This window comes from Neopelma chrysocephalum, unplaced genomic scaffold (assembly GCF_003984885.1).
Source record: "Neopelma chrysocephalum unplaced genomic scaffold, ASM398488v2 Primary Assembly neopelma1_22, whole genome shotgun sequence".
NCBI lineage: Eukaryota > Metazoa > Chordata > Aves > Passeriformes > Pipridae > Neopelma > Neopelma chrysocephalum.
The window spans coordinates 24,640,007-24,660,690 of record NW_020897689.1 but is presented as its reverse complement, the minus strand read 5'-3'; the positions used below and the strand labels follow the sequence as shown (position 1 = coordinate 24,660,690).

At 36.8% G+C, this 20,684-nt stretch overlaps 1 protein-coding gene and 1 long non-coding RNA gene across 5 annotated transcripts in view; one reads left to right on the top strand and one right to left on the bottom strand.

Annotated features, from left to right (window-relative positions):
* MIB1 (mindbomb E3 ubiquitin protein ligase 1) overlaps positions 1-20,684 on the top strand; it is an 81,346-nt gene that overhangs the window by 40,702 nt on the left and 19,960 nt on the right. For 3 of the 4 annotated variants that reach the window (XM_027675323.1, XM_027675315.1, XM_027675340.1), the window contains 3 exons: positions 14,289-14,421; positions 14,805-14,891; positions 17,583-17,744. In XM_027675323.1, coding sequence (XP_027531124.1) covers positions 14,289-14,421; positions 14,805-14,891; positions 17,583-17,744 — 382 coding nt within the window. The remainder of the gene's footprint in view (positions 1-14,288; positions 14,422-14,804; positions 14,892-17,582; positions 17,745-20,684) is intronic. The other variant, XM_027675332.1, reaches the window with a different exon arrangement.
* Positions 3,595-7,169, bottom strand: LOC113963870. The gene is made up of 3 exons (XR_003532989.1): positions 6,482-7,169; positions 6,188-6,381; positions 3,595-4,874 (listed from the first exon to the last, which is right to left on the bottom strand). It is a non-coding gene; the product is annotated as an uncharacterized LOC113963870 (long non-coding RNA).

The following is a 20,684-nucleotide window of genomic DNA, read 5'->3' as shown; positions in this document are numbered from 1 at the left end:
CTTTATTCACTCTGCAGCTAGGATCTTAAATAGAGGCTGCTCTTAGCTGACCTGACTTCACACGTGTACAATCAGTTCTCAGAGCAATAAATTCTGCTGGACTTTAAATTAAAAAATTAAAATCCTGGAGTAAGGTGCAGATCTCCTGTATTGCTCTCCAGTAGCAAGGAGTATGTCATCTTTATGTTCATAAACCGACAAGTAGGAGACTGTGGTTCAAAATAGAATTGTAAGTTTTCCCCGTGGTCTTCTTACTATTTAGGAGATCCTTACTCGTTTTTAGTTTTGCAGATGGTTTGAAGGGATTGACAGTGCAATTTCTAACTGTAGCGATTTAATTGAGAGGTGGGGTTTCTCACCTCTGCTTAGTGTTAATGAGTGTCTCCAGGACTCGCAGGTTGTGTTGTCATGGAGGTCCTCAAAGAGACAAGTTGTGAGGTAACGAGACTTGTACAATTATTTTCTAAACCAGTCAAAATGTTTTTTTGCTTTTGTATTTGCAGTTGTGACAGTAAGTTTGTAGGTTAAACTTATTTGAAGCTGAGTGCAAAAAGCGTGTTTCTAAAACCTCTTATTAAAATATTGTGTCAGAAAATGCTTTGAAAGAATACTTTTGTTCAAGTTGGTTTGGAGAAAGAATATAACCTCCATGAGCAGACCTATAATTAGATGGCAGATTAGCCTGTAGCTGTTGAGGTCAGTGACAAATTTATTATCTTTAAATAGTAAATAATATGCCCAACATGTACAAGATGGCAAATACAGTTTCTGCCCTGCAGTTTCCTCCCTCATGCAGTTAAAAAAAAGGGGGGGGAGTGGAAGGAAAAGAGAGGTGCCCGTAAAATAGCTCTGCCCTATCGGTACTGTTCATGATCGTTTCATTTTGCTGGGGTTTTTGTTTGTTTTTTTTTGATCAGTTTTGCTGCAAAGGGCACCAGAGGAAAAATTCAAGAGACAATAAATCATTGGAAAATGTGTTTATTTCACTGCTTACCTATCTTCTTTATAAATGTTTTAAGAGATGAATTTTCACTGAATGTAAACATAATATTAAACACCAGCAGCTATTTATTTACGAATACAGACTTGAAATCTTAGAATACAGAATTTGCTACACTCCTTGTTACCTTCTGTCTTCAGGCTGTCTAGAATAGTTGAACTGAACTGCAGAGAGGACTACATAATTATTCTGAGCAGGCTTTGTGTCCAGTTTTAAAAATATAAGAAATCCTGTAGTGATCAATGCATAGCTACAGCTGGTTGAAGGGGACCAAATCCATTGAAGAGGTGATTTGGTTCCATTTTACCAGCTTTAGCAAAGCATTGGAGTGCAGGGAGCTTATAATTCAGTAACACATTTTTAAGCACATGAACAGTTCACAAAGAACATGTGGCTTTCTTCTGTGTTACACAATTTGTTGTCAATGCAAATTTTTAACTCTTTCACTAATTTGGAGATGGCAAAATGAAAAGCTGTATACCAGAAAGACCTGTATAGATTTGTTCCGTCCTTGAGTATTTCCTTGAGGATCTTTGGATGAGTCTCAAATGAAAGTTACAGTTTTAACTTTTTCCTGTCTGCAATAATGAAATTTTAGATTAGATTAGAAACTGAAGTCTTAAAATTTCTAATCATATAGAGCTCCCTTCTTTATGTTAAACTTCACTAGGGAAGAAGGTTTCAGTTTTCCCCCCATACTCCCCCCCATTCATTTTTTGGCAGGTTCCCTTTTGCAGCTGCTTTTATGCTGTAGTTGGTTAGCACAAGTATAAATGTCAAGTGCTTTCAATTCCATTGCTATATCTCTGGTTAGTATTAACTTTTTAGGAATGATTATATAATACAGCAGGATAGATTTTTTTTTTTGGCTCTGATAGTGTATGTAAAAAAGTTCAATGCCAGAAAAATACAGCTTTTAAAGAACTATCTGAAGTTGCATCTGATTCCTTCTAAATTAAGGTCCTTAATACATTTGTGAGTGCTCACATAGTTTGTTTTTTTTTTCCCCCCATCATATATTGAATTCTTTCTGAGCTTTGACTACAATGGAAAGTAGGGGACAACCTTAGTTCAAACCATTCACTAGTAATGAGTATGTCAAGGGTAGTCTGCATCTGTTTGTTGCATAGTCTGATGCTGGTGAGAAGATTTATGTAAATATATTCCCAACACCGTGTATCCTAATAGAAACATAGCAGGTGTGTCACTTGGACTTAAAGCATCAAGATGGCTATAAAATGAGTTTCTATTTTTACCAGTTATAGAGGAACTGTTTTACAGATACAGCTGCTCAAGTGCACTTTTGGATGGCAATACAGTTTCATGTACTGGCCATATCGGGACAAAAAACGGCTGTGGAAAAAAAGCCGTGTAGCATTTGATAATGTCAGCATCTGTTATCCCTGTCAGTCACACAGTTGAAATGTTTGAGTTACAACTGTGTCAGCAGATGCCCAAAGTTCAACGTGTGCTCAGTTAAAATTGAACAGCTGATCTAAGTGATGGATGTGACATTTTAGAGTGACTGGATATGTATTCTTAGAGATATGCTAACATGAACTAGCAGGAAGCAATGTCAACATATAATTTTAACTTCTGTATCACTCTGAACTGTCATTTTGTTTCGGCATAGCAGTGCAATGTTATACAAGAAAGAACACAGTATGACAAATAGTTACCAAAACCCTTTCAAAATAAATTTAAGCTGTTAAAAAAATTGGTCTCATTATATAGTGGAAGCCAAATCAATCGGTGCTGAGCACACCAACTCTTTAGGAAAAGAACTAAACGCTTAGCAATTAACCCCTCAATGAAGCTTTTAGTAATACCAAATTGCTTCTGTGATCGTAATCAAGTTCAGTAGCATTGCTCTATTCAGAAAAGCTACTGCAATTTGATTTGTTTCCCACTATAAACCAGGTTTTAATTTAGATGTTAAGATACTGCAGCTTTCATGTCAAAATATCTGCTTGTAAGAGAAATAGCTTTTAAACACATATTGATATTTTGCTTTCTTAAGCAGATAAGATAGTGGTTCAGATAAGATAATGTTTCTTTTGTATTTAGGTTAATATGTAGTTTCAGGTGTTAAAAATATCAGGCTATATATATTATTAGCTATTTGAGAATTATGTGAGTATTTAAAAATAATTTCCCCATCTAAAAATCATACATTGCCTTTGTTTATTTTTCTTGTTTGTTTGTTTTTTTCCTTCCAAACATTTAAGTAACCAGAGGAGTACAGTTAGAATCTTTAATCTGGGCCAAATGTGCCTGTGTATCATGGACATATCCTATTTAATAACTGCTTTTAGAAGGTTGCTGTCATGAATAGGAATGGCTGGATTGATGAACAGGGAGTTCTTTCCTTTTGTTTTTCCCTTGTTCCTGAATTTGATGTTGAGTGTCTTTAATTAGGGATGATATGCACCAGTATATTTTAATTAATACCACTTTTAGAACTTGAAACAGTTGCAGAACTATTGCTCATGTAGTTCTTACAATTTTCTGGATGTTATGAAGTCATATTTTCATGGCCAATTTTCTTAAATTTGGATTTAAAATAAATACAGCTTATTTGAAAATAATGTTTAAGAAAACTTACCTTTGAGGTTGTAGTTGTCATTTGTGTTTTCATTTAGGAATCTGTCAATAGCTTTAATCCGCTGACTGGCAACTGTGGCCTAGAAATCTCTGTATTGTCACTTTGTGCTAAACCTGACACTGCACTTTGTATCGAAGAGCTCACTGAGCATAATAAGTGCTGATTTGGAGAAATTTCTAACTTAAGTCTTATTAAATTGCAGAAGTTATTATACTCAATTATTTTGGCTATTATTTTCTCTAAATCACAGCTATAATTTCTCAGCTGTTAATACTTGTCTCAGTTGCAACCTGTGGATTAAATATTCTATGGTAGATGCAAATTTAAGTACTACCATCTGAGATACACAGAACAGGCTGTGATTACTAGAACAGTGGCTTGTTTTTGATGAGATACATTTTGAGAATCAGTCTTTTAAGTTTACTTTAGGATCTATGAAGTGAGGAGTACTGGTAATAAATTTTGCAGCTATGCTGCAGTCTTAATTGGTGCATTTCAAGATTACGTTTCCAGCCTTATTTTGAATTTTGTTTGCAACTAATATTCTGCTTATCAGCTGTTAACAATTCTTCCTAGCCATTTTTATAGTCACTTAATTTAATGGTTTGTGATTTGTTACTAACAAGTATGAGTTATTTTGGCAATACCAGCTGACCCGTAGCAGGCCAATTTGTCACATGAATGTCATTCAAACAAGAGGGAAACCTGTTTCTTCCAGCAGCTGTTTAGTTTCCTCTTACTGGTCGTTCCTTACCTGCCAAAAATACATACTTCTTTACATTCCATAGCATTGTATGTTCATATGGGTACATAAAGAAGTATGTGCTCTGAGCAGGTACACATAGAGTTGCTCGACTGCCTGTCTGATGAACCTGAAAAGTATTTTGCTGAATTCTCTTGCTGTCATTAGGTAAAACTCACGCTGACAATTCTTTGGAAGAATGACGTTATGATTAACTGATGATAGAAAATAAACTTACTATACTAACTGAACTTTGCAATGCAATTTACCTGCACAGTGTCTTATAGCTGGTTACAGTTCATTGTTTTGGGATGACATGGGTGTTAGAAGTGCTTTTCCATATTTTTTCAGTCTCTTGCTGTTTGTTCTAAGTGATCGTGTTTAAGTGGAGAGGAGTTGAATGACTGGTAGCTTTGCAAGGTCTTTTCTTGGAATTTTTAGTTGTAGTCCAGTGTAAAAAGCTTCAACTTCTTCCCAGGTCTTCTAGCAGATTTTCATGCTGGGGTACAGTTTGCATCTTCAGTGTCCTGAAGGGAAGCATAGACTTGTCTAAAATGGCAGTTGTAAACTTATTTTCCTACCCCAAATCCCACTTCCATTCTTTTTGCATCCTATCCGGTATTCTGCAAACTCTTTGCAGGTTTGTACTTAGTTACACTGTATTTCAAAGTGGTTTAAAAAAAAACAAAACAAAACAAAGACCAAACACAAAAGCACATGTCACCATTGATCCTGCTTATCATAAAGATGATGACATTGAATTAAGAAAACAACCTCTAACTGCTGTGACAGGATTTGGATTGTTAGGCCGAAGGTCACATGTGAAAGCTAATACCTAATTCAACACTTCTGCAGGCATCTTTTCTCGTTCTTTAAAACTGGCACTCACCTGCTTCAGTCAAAGTCTTGTCCACACTTGAAATATTTATGACAACTAAAAAAATTAACCCTGAACAAACAAACCAAAAGAAACAAACTCCCAAGTTTCATAAGATTCTGTGCGACTTGTTTTGGAATGGTAGTTAAATATTTGATGTACAGTATGGCTTTGACTTCTAAGGGACTGTCTGATATAGCTTATAGTTGCTTAATTTGTATTTCAGGAGTTGATTGGGGTTACGGTAAAGAGTAAGCTTTGTCTTTACAGCATTAGAAGGTAAACTTGAAATAAGCTTAAGAATTAGTTACTGGAATAGTCATAAGGAAAGCTGAGAGCAGAGGAAGTAAGAATTTCTGCAGCTCATGACAAAAACCTAGTGCAGCTGATAGAGAGCAAATCAGAGTGTAGCAGTAGCTAGCACAGTACTACAAGGAGAATCAGCAATGCAGCATTAGAATCACAGCAGTCACATTCTAGTTTTTAAGTAGGTTGTTTTCATGTACATCTGAGATAAAGCACCTTGAAAATTTTCCTTAGACCTATATGAGAACTCAGCATTGCTCTACTACACTGTCTATTAGGTTTTCTTTTTAAAGTTGGTAATTTTTTTAGTTGTGCATAGGAAGATAAGAATATATTTCACTGAAATGAACAACCAGTTAATGGCATTGCAATTTATTAGTTTATCTTCTTTAAAATAAATTCTACCTACCAAGCAAGTTGGGGTTTGTTTCTTTTTTTTCTTTTTTGCTATGAAATTTGGACTAACGTTTTCTTTCAACCTGCTCTTTACACTACAAATGCTTGGTACTTTAACACACTCAAAATTAAGCTGTTCCCAGAGTAGAGGGATTAATATAACAATAAAAAAAACATTCTAGTAAATAAGATACACATGCAGAAAGTCATAGGCATCCTTTAAACGTGCAGAATAATGCAGGTCTCCTGATGTTCTGTTACCTGTAAGCTTAGTATCATGCAGCATTTGCAGTTGGAAGAGAGGTAATGACCTAGAGACACATCAGCAGCAGCCATCTCATCCTGAGTGCTCTCTCACTCTATTCGCTGAATCAGCTCTTCGTTACATGGGAGGGGGAGGCAAGGGGGGGCGAATGTCGGTGCATACAGTACCTCACCACCTTAAATAGATAAAACTTAAAAGGAAAAAAAAAAGCATGAAGATGGGTGCCTAATTGGCACCTTCTGCCTTTCTTTGAATGCTAAAATATGGATGATGTTGTATAGAAATTATACCTTATGTCTGCTGGACTGAGAGTTAAGACTCCAAGGATAGATGCTAGGAAGCCAAGGGAAGGTGAACTTAGCCCACTGTCAGATGAAAATAATCACAGCCAAAAAGAAAAATAAAAACCCAACAAAAGACCAAAACCAAGCCCCCAAAAGTTGGAGTTGCTTCCAAAAAAAAATTAAAAAAAGGCACCAAAAAAATAGCGATCGTCTCCCCCCTCCCCCGGCAAATATTGGTTTCTTCTAGTTCCTTAGATATTGCACTGCATCTTTTCTTGCTTGAGGTTATGTTTCCAGGCTTAACTGTAGGCAGGTCTGTGTTGAAGCTACTTTCCATCTTCAGAGGTCAAGTCTGCTAGCGAGGTCAGGGCTCCCGCAGACACACTACAGAAGACACTAACCGTATTTCCCACTTAGAGGGCACGAGCAAAACTGTTACGGCTTTATAGGCAGCTAAGCATTTGAAACATGCACTCCCAGGCAAACAGGCTCTCTTGTGCCTCTCTCTTCCCTGACCATATTTAGTCAACCATTGCAAAAAATAGTCTCTCAGCTGTCGATTGTCGATCCAGCAGCGAAGGGAGCCTCTATCCAGCTCTCTGCCTATTGATTGTGCAGCCTGCACTTCCACCGCCGCTTGGCCATTTGTCCCCAGGTTTTTTTAGCACTGCCAAATAAAGCTCTCTCTCGTGTTTCCAGTTAGATTTCCCAGGTTTTCACTGAGCTTGCGCTGCTACTAGTAAACCCTGATGAGGCTGTCACTATACTTAGAAACAGGGGTGGGGGGGAGGAGAGGAAGAGGGGGGGAAAAAGGCAGCCCTGCTAGTAACAAGGCAAGGACTTCATGCAGATATAGAACAATAAATATCCTGTGCTGCCACAGCAGGTTGTGTAACCTGGTTTCTCGATCAGTGAAAAATACTGTGACTAACAACATGTCGATTAACTCGAGGTCTGAGCGGCCTCAATCTAAGTTTTCAGATGGAAATCATACAGTTATTTTTATAAATAAGAAGTCGGTGTCCATTTGTAGCCCTGAATTTCCATATTCAAATCAAGTTAGAAATTATTTGAAAAAGCTTTAATTAGTAAATTCATATCATTGCATACCATTATGTTTAATAATTCCATAGTATTTTGCTTATAATGCTTATCCATAGAATTACTTCTAAAGAAAGTAAATGCACGTGTAAATTAGGTGCTACTTTCTTTGAAAAAACCAAAATGTTTTAGAAGAAAAGAATTTAAAAAGAAATCAAGGGAACTGCTCACTGCATTAATCTGACTTTCATGTTTACAAAATTGGCTTGTGGCAAGACTAATAACTGCACATTCAAAATATGAGGAGGGATTTTCATGTTCATAGGGAGTATATGCAGTTTTCTTTTAAAAAGAATAAAATTTAGCCATTTAAATACATCAGTCAGCAATCCAAATACTTCAAGACTTTTTCTGTGTTTTTCAGACAAAATCCTTGCTTGGGAGAAGGAAGAATGAAAAAGCTGAAAATATCTCAATGTAAAATTAAAACTGATTAAATGGAAATATCATCTCAATGAATATTGATGTAATTAGTAGTTATAAAGTTCAGTACTGTAGGGTAGGGAGTGTATTGCAGAGTCCTGAGCAGACCACTGTCTTGGATTTATACTTCCTTGGTTCCTCTTTTTGTATTGATTTTGTCCTGTGCTTGGTGGCTGCTTACCCTGTAACCAGGGTACTACACCCTATTTCAGTGTAGTTTTCTGATAAAAGTCACATTTTTTCTTTTCTCTTTGATTTCATAATTATACACTAAAGACAAAATCATTGTGCAAGGTCTAAGCTAATGCAGAATACATTTTTGTGTATTCTCTGTAAATCTATATACCTCATCGTTTCTCTAGTTTCATGTATATTGAAATTGATTTTTCAAAACCAAGAGATGCTTGAAAATCTGAAAATTTTCAAGAATGAAGAAACAGCCTGTCTACTTAAACTTTTACGAACTAGGCCATCGGTCAGATGTACAATATTAAACTCTAATTTCAGGATACAGCATGCTCAGTAATACCAGTCTAAGGTATTAATCTATTCCTCATTACTTGTTCCTGAGAGATAGGTACTTCCTTCTTCTTTCTTCCAGTGTAACACTCTTTACTGCAAAGTGAGTGGGGTGTGAACCAGATCACGGAACTGATTTGGCTTGAAGTTGTGTGCTGACGTGCTCTTACGGTCGTATCGTTGCCAAAAATAGCACTGTCCTGCTCCTGTGTTACTTCTTGCACTATGTTGGTACAAATATTTCTTTGGCTTCACAGTGAGCAGACTTGGAGTACTATTCTGTATGAGAAATAATCCAAAAGGAAGGGGTGACCTTTTAGATGCTGTGTTGGGACCACTTTTGGAGGGAGTTTTCTGAGCAGAGATGGTAGTAAGAGGACAAGAATGGGATTAGTTAAAAGTAGTTTTGCTTCTGTTGTGTTGTAAAATAGTATCAGAGTACATAGCCCTAAAAGAAAACTTTGCCATAGAAGCTGTCTTTAAATCTGATCTGTTTCTTCAACTGTTTGAGGAGCTAACAGGAGGTGGGTTAACAGGCTTTAGCTCAGCCAGGGTTGGGAGTCAGTGGAGAGGAGTATGTGGGGGTGAAGGGTGGTGTATGTGTGTGGGAAATACTTCAAGCCAGGATTACTGTAAAATATATTATGAAACCATGTCGCACTGAGACAGTGGAAGCCTGACTTGGGGGAGGAGAATGGCAGGGAAATAGAGAAACCTGTAGTAGAAAGTGCAGTGAATCATTACAACCCCTGGTGATATGATTACTGATGAATTTATGCTGATCTAAGACTTTGCTTCTGGAAAGGGCTGTCTGCCCTCTCTGCAACTCTAGCTTTGTCATTTCCTTATTCATATTGCTTCTAGTGATCATGAAGTTGCAGGTTAAGTTGAATTAACTCGTTGATCTGTCTGGAAGCAAACTTGCCAAATCAAGAGTCTGGTAGGTTGTTTCACTCACTAGAGAGTGGTGTGTCTGTGAAGTAGCCTTTCTAATTTTTTACACCTAAGATCTGTTCTTATGAAAAACCGAACAGACCCCAGAAGGCCAAACAAACAAACCCACCACACCACCATCCAACAAACCCTCAGCCTTCCCCATTTACATAATTCTGCAGTCAAATTGCAGTTGGTAGCAGAGAATCTTCTCTAGTTTTTCTTCATGTATTTTTTTAAGCAGGGTGGAAGGGTGCCTTTGCAGTTAAGACTGCTAAATGTGGAATCATTTTTATACCATGAGGTGCTACCTTCATCTTGTTTACAAGTACTTTCATCTTGTAGATTTTTCCAAATAAATCTGTTATTGTGTGTCACATTCTCAGGTAATGCTGATGAGCATCTGTAAAAATTCTCAGTAAAATACTGCATAAAAAATTTATATGTAGGTTGATAATGAATAATTACCATATGCTAGCTTCATCATAACAATGATTTTTTCTTTTTGTATATCTAATGTTGATAACTGGTGTTAAAACAAGTGCTCTGTGCAGCTAAAAATGAATTAGGGTACTGTTCAGATCTGTGACGCATTTTTTGTTGCAAATATACAATTCATGCTGTTGAATTTCCATGGCAAGAGTTGGAATGAGATGATCCTTAAGGTCTCTTCCAACCTCAGCCATTCTGTGTTAAGCTGTGGTTCCCGACTCTCTAAAAACATGAATTTAAAAAGAAAAAAAAAGGTATTACTTGCGTAGCAAGGTCAAATTAAAGATGCATGCAACAGCAGCATTTACTGTTATTCTTCTACATATCAAATTAAATGTAGCACTGTATTAATGGGTGTTCCTTCTACCAAATCACTTGTAACTATAAGAACCTGGACTGTCATTTTATGGGGATGAATTATGTTGGGCTGTATAAGTCACTGTACCCCCAACAGCTTCCTGCTAAGCTGAAAATACTGCAGAACAACAAATACCATAACTTAGCTGTTACGAAGTTTTTTTCATTAGGGATGCTTTAGTAATATTATATAAATAGCATAGTGATGGCATAATTTCAATGTTTCAATAAGAGTTTTAACCGTTTTACCAGTAATCTTTGCAGCTGCTCAATCAGCCATGTCATCTGTGACAGCTGAATGCATTGAAGATGATAGTCTGAAAAGTTTTCTTCAGCTGCTTTCATGATAAGGGTTACCATTAGATTTGCCAATTTCTTGATCTTTTCAGGACAGCTACAGTGAAAGTAGCCTGTGGTCTGTTTTAGTGTATACGATATGAAATCAAGTTTTCAGGACCACATCTATGTTGTGATCTTAAAAGCAGAGCAGTACAACCCAACTTCTTTAATACTTCATGGAAAAAAGTGAATCAAGAATTGCTGTGCAATTGGCAACATTAATTCAGCTAGTGGGACCTTTTATGATACAATGCATGCCTGTTCCAGTGAGTGCTGCTGCTGTCAAAATTTTGGCAGCAGCTCTAGAAAATCCTGCAAAAATTGAAAGAAACTACCTCTCAGCTAATGAAGAAGACAGTGCAGCCACTGAGCATCAAAAAGAATTTGCTATTGTAGCATATTAATGTCTTGCAGAATTTTAAGGTGTCATTCCATGAAACAGTCCTTCTGTCCTACTGTCCAATAATGTAGCATGGTCTGGAAGAGAGATATGTAGACTTTTCTTGCCTAGATAGAAACAACTGCGCAGTTGCTGTAATAAGTAAGATAAAAATCTGTTCCACACAGAAGCCATTTGTTTGTTTTGATGGTCCTTCTGTTTTTCCAGTAAGACCAATTCCTTTTAAAAGCACCAAAAATGTAGCAGGCATCTCATTTCTATGAAAGCAAGATACCCCCAAATATTTTTCAGTCAAATTTAAGATGAAAATTTTCCTGGTATAGACAGCAAACTAAATAGGAAAAGATTTGAAAGAGGATCTGGTAAGGCTAGCAGTTATGCAAATACTAGGATGAGTGATTTTTTCATAGCATACAAAATATTGAGTCAATTAGTTTCTTATTTTTCTTTCCAAGATGGGAGGAGTTAAAGAAATGTCAGTAATGTTTCTGAAATATATTCACTTCTTGAGGCACCTGTTAAAGTGTGTGAATGTACTTTAAATTTTATTTTATTTATCTCTGGATTTGGCAATTTTCTTATTTCTTTACAGAAGAAAAAGATATGAAATATCATCTGAGTTGGTTGGAACAGTTCCTTGTTTAGTGACTAGAGAGCTACTTTAGAGAGAAGCTGGCTGTAATTAGATGTAGTTGTTGTTGCCTTCCCATAGCATTCCTCAAGTTGTAGTTGCAGTTGTAAGAAAAATTCCTTTACCTTGGGCTTTTTCTTAGGTTATTGTTGCCCCATTTTTTTCCTGGTCACTCACAGTGGTCATACTGCTTCTGTCAGTTTTTTTATTCTGCCAGGTATTTTTTTATTGTGTTTTTTTTAGATGATCCACAGTAGGTACTTTACAGATCTATGGGGTCTATAGAAACACTGAGCCTGAAAGGTGAAGATAGAGCTTACCTGACATGATGTCCTGTAGGAAGCCACTGTAGAAAGACATGTTGTGCTGCTAGTACCGTGTACTCTATCAGCGCAGCACTCTGAAGAGCTGGTCTGGTGGTGTGCCCAGGTACAGTCCAGATACGAAGTGAACCACAGCGCTTCAGACTTACTCACTCCCTAAGGCAGCTAAACACGCAGATTTATATCCTAGGTTTGAAAATACTGCATCATTTCATTACAAAATAAATTATGTTTATTAGTGCAACTAATATTGTTTTATTTTGCCACAGCTCATGAAGCTTTCGTAACTTGTGCTTCACTAAATTATATCCTTAATTTTGGAAATTCTTGCATAAGTGAATCTCTCAAAGAATTAATATTGCCAGTATTTGTTTTTTTCCCTCAAATATTCTAGTGGGGTTTTTTCCTAGCACGTGAGAGAGCTGTAGAAGGCGTTATGAATAGAAGCTGAGCAATGTTTCACAATGAGCAATGAACAATCTGTGAAGTGTTGTTGTCTTATTTTGCTGTGTTATAAGTGATTTGGACTGTGAGGAAGTGAGAAGCTTAGTTCTGCCAGGAAACCAAAAATCCTAAGAGGCTGAGAATGGTTTCTGTTTGCTCTGAGGAGGGCAAACCCCCTGAACAGCCTGGCTGTGGATTCCCCACATATCAGTTGGTCATGGGCTCCTGTGGCCCTATGTGATCTGTGGCCTGAAGATGGAGTTGGTTAGTTGGGGCTCCTTCAAACATTCTAATTCTGAGGAAAAAAGGAGTGTCACTTATAGTGCAGCTGCCAGGATGGTGTATTAAGTGGGTAACTGAGGGTTTATGTTGCATACTCAGTGCAGTAGCAGGAGAACATACTTATGCTTAATAAGTCAGGATCTGTTAGGATAGCATCCGAGCAATGCACTTGAAGGAGTACACTTTTTTACTGGTACAGAAGTCTACCTCATGGACTCTTTTGCTTTCCAGGAGGGCTCATTAGGGTGAGCTGTCCCTAGAACCATAGCTGTTAGCTTGTTTTGTAGGAAACTCATTGGCTTGCTCTAAAAGAGAGTTTAGGATTGAAAGCACTTATACAGTGTGGATGTTCAAGGTGACAGATTATTGCAATGAATTAGGAACTCAGTTACTACTTGACAGAGCAGTCATTCCTACCTGTTGGGAATACGTTTTAGTAAAAGCTGAGAGGCTCATTTTATGAGGCTATTTCTGAGGCTTATTGAAATCCCATGTTTCCAATATCAGATTGCTAATGAAGAACTGTTTAATTCAGTTATATTATCTTCCTTGCAAGCCATTGTGTGACCGAGTGGTTCCACTTGAATTAGCTAGTATTACTTGGATTTTAAAAGTTTTAATTTTGTGAAGAAGCTCTGTTTCTTCTGTAGAGAGCATGTAGCTTCAACAGTAGGGAAAAATCAGATGACAGAAGAGGTTTCTTGGCACAAGATTATAGCAGTTTCTAGTTTTCTGTTTGTGTTTGAGGAACTGTCATAAGGGAGCTGCATATGCTGTTTATAATGATAAGACAATAATGGATTTAAATTTGGTTGCTTACCTATTCCAAAAGCTCAGTGAAGACACGTAAGCTTAAGAAAACTGTATTTCTGAGAGAATACAAGATTGAGCAATTTTTTTATCTAGCATTGTGTTAATACCCTTAACACTTCAGTCTTCGGACTTGATGGATTTTAGTCTGTATTAATCGAATTGCTTAACCTCACCCTACCCCTGACCACTAGGCACTGCCATGGGGTGTTATACTCAGCCATTACCTGTTAGGAAAATATTGCACTAGTACTCACGTTATAGTTTCAGCATTTATTTTGTCTGTGCTTAAGAGATCTTACTACATTTTTTTTCTCAGAAACTGAGTTTTAACTGTTACAGCCCATAGCATCAGTTTATAAAGTGATGATTTTAAAGAAATCTAATGTAGTGGAATTAGGTCATTAATTACTTAAGTAAAGGATGCTATAGAGATTTTGAGAGAGAAAATTATTTTGTCAGAATTTGCTGGAATACTTTTTTAAGGTAATTTTTACAGCTAGATAACACCCTTCTGGAAAGCAAACCTGATTCTCATGCTGTTTGTTTGGTTTGTTTGTGTGCTTTAATTAGAAGGAAGTGAGCATGAAATTATTATGCTTTGGAACTGTTGATACAGCTTTTCACCCACTTTCTCTGAAAAAATACTAAAATTATTTTAGCGACTTCTACATAGTTCTGAGAATTAATGTTGTTCAACTGTTGTTGTTCAGTGTGCATTACAGGTGTGTTTATGCCATCTCTGCATGTTTGTTTCAGTGCCATGCGTGTACTGTTGTCCAAGTTACCACGGCCATGGATTGTTGATGAGAAAAAAGATGATGGTTACACTGCCTTGCATCTGGCAGCTCTCAATAATCATGTGGAAGTGGCTGAACTTTTGGTGCATCAGGTAGGACTCTTTTCTCAGGAGGATTTAAATGTCAAGCTTTGGTTAAGCATCTGACGTGAAAATAGTTTGCTGCTTTACACTTGCAGTCGCAATGCAGAACCAGTGGAGCAGGGAAGGACATGTGTTGAGCTCTAAAGGTCAAACTTGCCTTTGAGATTGTTACAATGGCCTAATGGTGCAGAGGGACTGAAAAACTTGATACCTCATTTCATTCAACAGATTAACATCTGTACAGTGAATAATTAAAGTATTTAATCACTTCTGTTCTCAAATCCTCTAACCAGGAATCATATTCAGGGTCATATTCAGTGCCCTAATGGCCTGCCTTGTCTGTAGAAGAATTGCTGGGATGATAACATCCTAATGCTTTAAATATCTTTCAGGGCAATGCTAACCTGGATATCCAGAACGTTAATCAGCAAACTGCTCTGCACCTTGCCGTTGAACGACAGCACACACAAATTGTTAGGGTAAGTATCTTTTTGCAATAAGCCATATGGTTAATGGTACTTGACTAAAGCCAATGGCAGCTGTTAAGACATGGATACTTCATGAACATTAAAAAAATTGTTTGACAACATGTAGCTGTTGCGTCTTTGTCTGATGCATTTTGTTTAATTCAGAAACCTGCCAACTTGCACAGAAGGTCAGTCAGCAATATGAATGACATTTCAAGAGTGCTAAATTTTTGTACATGTACAGTATGGTTTCCTCTGTGCAGTTGCCAATTCCAGCACCCCTCCTTGTTGAAAAAGATAGAATGTGTTCTGCTGTTACTTGTCTGACTCTAGTGGTGCTGTAATGGGACCTTCAAATAGCATTTTTGATGCCTCTTGGTGCGTGCGTAATTATTCTTGCTGAGAGTTTCTGCAAGTGGTAGCTAAACAAAAAATCTTTTTATGACCTTAACTATTTTTCTGTGTAAGAACATTCCCTATTCTTAGCTTGGGAGAGCCATGAGCAGTGGTACCTTATTGGAGAAAGGAATGCTATCCTTGTTCTTTTGCTTGCACGATTGCGAAAGTTAATACTTAACTTTTGTTACTGGCACAGGAAATGGGAGTCCAGCACAGCTTGCCCTTTTCTGGCCTGTGTGTCCTGTCCATGCAAGGACGTGTGTGGCTCAGTGCTTGCCTTGCTAACGTGGGCTTTTGAGGCTCAGTGAGAGCACTTACTGCTGTAGGAGATGAGATGTTCCCTATGAATGGGTACATCAACCTAGCCTTGGCCCTTGTGTAATTTTTCTGTCTTTGCAGAGAGAGTCACCTTATGTGAAAAACTGTTTCTTAATCAGACCTACAGAGAATTGTACCCCTCTGCAGACCTGTATCTGCAGTTCTGTTTCTCTTTGCTGTAGGGTTTCTCCCTCTCCAAGGGCTGATGGGTGTGATCCCATTACAGTGAAACATGTGATACGGCCCTATATCTGGAACTGCTTGCTACCAAAAGAATGGTTTCCTAGAGTCAGTGTCACTTGCATCTTGCAAGTTATTTGGCAGCTGTATTTGGTGAACTCTTGTGCCCCTCTGAAACTGACATGGTACCTGGGAATACAATATCAATGTAGCAGATGAGCAGGAAGGTAGGCGGGTAGAACTAGTATGTGTGTTAGACTTACATGCTTATATCTGAGAATTTTTAAGTGAATGACCCTGTAGACTATCCGTACTTCAGATCTGGATTAACTCTGAGAAGTCCTAAAATAGCTCGTGCAGCCTGGCAAAGAACATGTTGGCTCCATATTTCAAAATTAATTCCTATTGGATACCTTCCAGGACTGGGTTTGTACCCTCAGGCATCTGTGGAATAGTGGTCAAAGGTAGCGGGGTTCTTTTAAAAGCCCTGCTGCCATGACAAAGGGTAGTGGTTTGTCTTTTTTTAAATTTTTTTTAAGTTTGTTTGGTTTTTTTTTCAACTTCTGTAAAGACTTTGAATTTCCATGGTAGTCAAGGATTCCAGGTTGCTCTGAAAAGAACTCATTTACAGAACTTCTTCCAGGAGAAACTAAGAAGTAAAGAACTACTGGCAGACATAAGATATGAATATGATAAAGAAATTGGGACAGAGTAAATCCATTTGGAGAGTGTAAAAAGTTGGAAGGAGACTGTTTCAAATATTAGCTGGTTTTCTTGTTTTCACTTGTAGAGGAGAAGGTTGGGGGAAATGTTCTATAGTCTGAGATTCTTTGGTTCTGAGATCCTTGCAAGGATGCGGGTTCCAAAGAGGGAGATCCCCTTCATGTATTCCTGTTTCTAGACTATGCCTTTTGTTTCTACTGCTAATCCCAGTTTTACAGAGTATCACAAGCTCAAAACTAAAGTTAAAAGCTCAGCTGGTATCTACAGATTTCTGAATAGGAACAGTGATAGGGTTTAATTTTTAGGGTCAGTTGTTATTTATTTGTCAGCATGTGTTGATTTGTTTTGTTTCACAGCATATTTAAGAAAGTCCTGGTGCATTGAATTATGGAAAGGCTGTATTCAAAGGCGATAGGAATAGGAGGGCCTGTGCAGCCTTATACTTCCTTTTGTGTCATGTGACCAGGAATGTGTGTCTAAAATTAGCCTTAGAGACAAGTCTTACAGTTCATTACTTTTCAAAGTGTTCTGAGATAGTTTTTAAGGGTGTCATTGGTTTTTATGTCTCCTGCTGAATCAGGGTAAACCTAAGTACATACCTAACTACTACATTGCTAATGGGAGAACACTGTAAATTAAGTTGTAAAGTTTAGCATGGTGTGAAAGTGGTGATTTTTGATTTACTTAATAGTAAAGAGTATATACATGTCTGCACTATTGCCCACTAGTTCTGTTTCTGATATATTGCTGTAATATGTTACATTGTAGACCCTCTTGAAAGAATTAAAGTCTTAGTGGAAAGAGTCCTTTGAAATTATGTCTTTTGTAGCACTCAGAGCATAGGCAAGCCTTAGGCTTCTGCTGAAATCAGCTTGATATTGGGAACAGATAAATGCTTCAGTTGAGGGTTGAGCTTCAGGTATGAGAAATAAATTTAAATAAACTCGACTGTGAATTGTAGCAAGATAAAAAGGTAACCCTTTTGGACCTCCTAGAGCATCCTAAACCATAGTTTCCTGAAATTAGTTTTAAAAGGAATAAGTTGCTTTTTTTTGTTTTAATTTGGATTTTCTCTCGTTTCAGCTCTTGGTCCGTGCAGGTGCTAAGCTGGATATTCAGGATAAAGATGGGGATACTCCCCTGCACGAAGCCCTGAGACACCATACCCTGTCACAGCTCCGCCAACTCCAAGACATGCAAGATGTGGGCAAGGTAGATACTGCTTGGGAGCCATCGAAGAACACAGTAAATAAAACACATTTATTTATTCCTTTTTTTTTTCCTGTATATTTGTCTCTTTGTCTAGTTTGTCTAGTTCTGTACTGTTAAACTGTATTTGGCAGTATGAGTTTACATAGACATTCTGCTTTAAACTGCAGTGTAGGCAGAAATCACATTGTTATATGTGGCTTTTCACATGTAGTCATTATTTTTGTTACAGAAAAACAGGGTTATTTAGTTCAAAAATATTTCTGCAAATCTCTCTTCCATAGTGAACGTGTATAGCTGCCAAAATCCAAAGTAACTTTTTAGGAAAGAGAAATAAACAGTGTTACAGTACAGAATAAGACTGAAATAATTTTCTGTTATTCAGTGTCTTGCATGTCTTTATAGCCTTAATTGTTTACTTGCTTCTATAATTTTCTGAAAGTATATTCTATTAGAACAAGGCCTTCTTAATTTTGTATGTTTGTTTTTATATATCTTTCTGACACCCCGAAAAAGCTATGTGAACCCCATATGTAAAGGTGAAGTTTGTGGTTTACCTGAGAGACAAAGGAGAAATAAAATTCTGGAGCAATTTGAATTGAGAAAAACAAGAATTTTTTTCTGTAGATATTAAAGATGCACAACATAACGATAGGTCAGATCTGCTGAATCATTAGTTACCAGTGTCATAATATTTTTTCTAATTTTAGCTGAGGGTGATGTTTTTGCATTTCATTAAGAAAATACAAATGCACCGAATTTATTAAAAAGCCTTTGTTCAAAATAATAATTCTCCTGTACAACAAATGTTTTTCAAACTGATTACTTAATCTTGCTGAAATACACTGGAATAAGCTTTAAAAGAAATTTAAAATGACTGGCATTTGTAAGAATACGCTTGTGTCCTTTTAAGTGAGAGGAGGAGAGCAATTACAGCTCAGTTGTTTCCATGATCTATCAACTCTATGAGAGGTGCCCAGAATACTTTGTGTATGTGAATTTAATTGTGAAAGGAACGAATGGGAGATGAATAATTTTTTTTCAAATTCAGCATTTCATAAACTGGTTTCTCTATTGCTCAGTCTCGTTAGTGGCATCCACAATGAAACTAGAGTTGTTGTGTTAACAAGAAGTGGGATTTTTTTCCATCACATCTTTAAAAATCACCTTGGGGGGGGGGGATTTTATGTTTTAGAGAATTGAGTTCTTTTTCTAGTTTCATTTGAGAATTATCCTTGGTTTAAACCAAATGTGGTTTTTTTATTTCTTTTAAAGTAATAGGAAAAAAGAGATGGGAAAGATACAACAAGAAACAAAGAAAAAATCCCCTCTTGATTGTATCTCTGATCACCTAAAAATGTTTTAATGTTTTTAAAAAAATCATGATTAGCCACTATTTCCTATATTAGCTTGATCAAACTATTGGTCATTTTTTTGCACTTGTTTAGCTGCAGAGAAATTTTTTCCCTTAACTAAAAAATTTGTGAGGTTTAAGTGTCATGGAGAAGATATGTGCCCTCAGAGAAGAGGTGAAAACTTGCTTATTTTAATTTTATGTGACAACATGTCACTGAAATATAAAAGATGGAGAAAAGCCTGGGTAAAATATACCTGAAAACTCTTTAAGATGGTCAAACTATCTTGAAAATGTCTTGTGAAAAACAATAAATGAGAACAATACCTAGACCTATTTATCTTTATTTAAATAAAGGTATTGTAAAAATTCTGTAAACTAGATTTGACCAGTAAACAGTGTTAAATATTAAACCACCTTTGGCCCAAAACTGTGTGTCAAAGACAGGATCTAAGCTGTGCAAATACATGCAGGCATCTGGACCTCTGAAGCCATCGAAAGACACATCAGTAATTTGTCTTGTGTGGAATTGCAGATACAGGTGATGGATAATAAAGGATAAATGGGATTAATAATTTAGTCTGGGAACCAGTAAGGCTTTCTTTTTGTAAATATGATAAACTGAAGGGTTGTTTTGGGAGGTTTTTTAATTATTCTTTATTAATTCCTTTAAGGGTTGGGAAACATGTCAGATTTCATTAGTCTATGTGATAGCAAATCACCTATGTAAATATGTAGTACTTTTGACTTCATTTTTGCTTGGCTAAATTCTAATTAACCTTGGATTACTGTCTTGAAGATTCCAATCTACTAAGACCTGTAAGGTGCTTCTTTGTAGTATAGTATTTCAACAAATAATTATTCTGTTTTAGTTTCAGTTGAAAAAACTGAGAAAGAAAAATTTCACTTGCAGGATTTTAGGGGTTTTTTGTATTTGATAAAGTTGATCGAACAGCAGCTTCATTGGAATTCTACAATTTTTTACTTTTTACCTTGACTACTATTTAAAATACAAACCAGTATTTTTTACTGGTATCATGAACTTACTTTGTAAGTGGAAATATATGGAACGAAATCTTCAACATTGATTTATTTTTTTTAGTAGTTCCTTGTGTTGGAACAAGCTCCCCAGGGAAGTGGTCACAGCACCAAGCCTGATAGAGTTCAAGAAGTGTTTGAACAATGCTCTCAGGCTCATGGTGTAATTCTTGGGTTGTCTTGTGCAGGGCCAGGAGTTGTACTTCCATGATCCTTGTGGGTCTCCTCCAACTCAGGATATTCTATTTTAAGTCCCCACCACTACAAAAAAAGTCATTTGAGTTCTTTATTACAGGTGCAGTGTTCCTTGGTCTAGGGTACTTTTTATCCTAAATAAATGTATTATTCCCAGGTGCATTTAATGTAATTTATTTTAATATGGATATCTTTCAGACTTTTAAAATGCTTTTTACATGATGCCACTGCCTAAATCCTAACTTAAAACAAAAAAACTCTAATGGAAGGTGTTTACAGCTTCAAAGGTAGCTTAGTAACTACAATTACTTAGATGATATTTATAGTATTTGTTGGATTACAGAGACTTCTCCCTCACAGGTAAATTGACTCGAATTGACCTGTGTTGA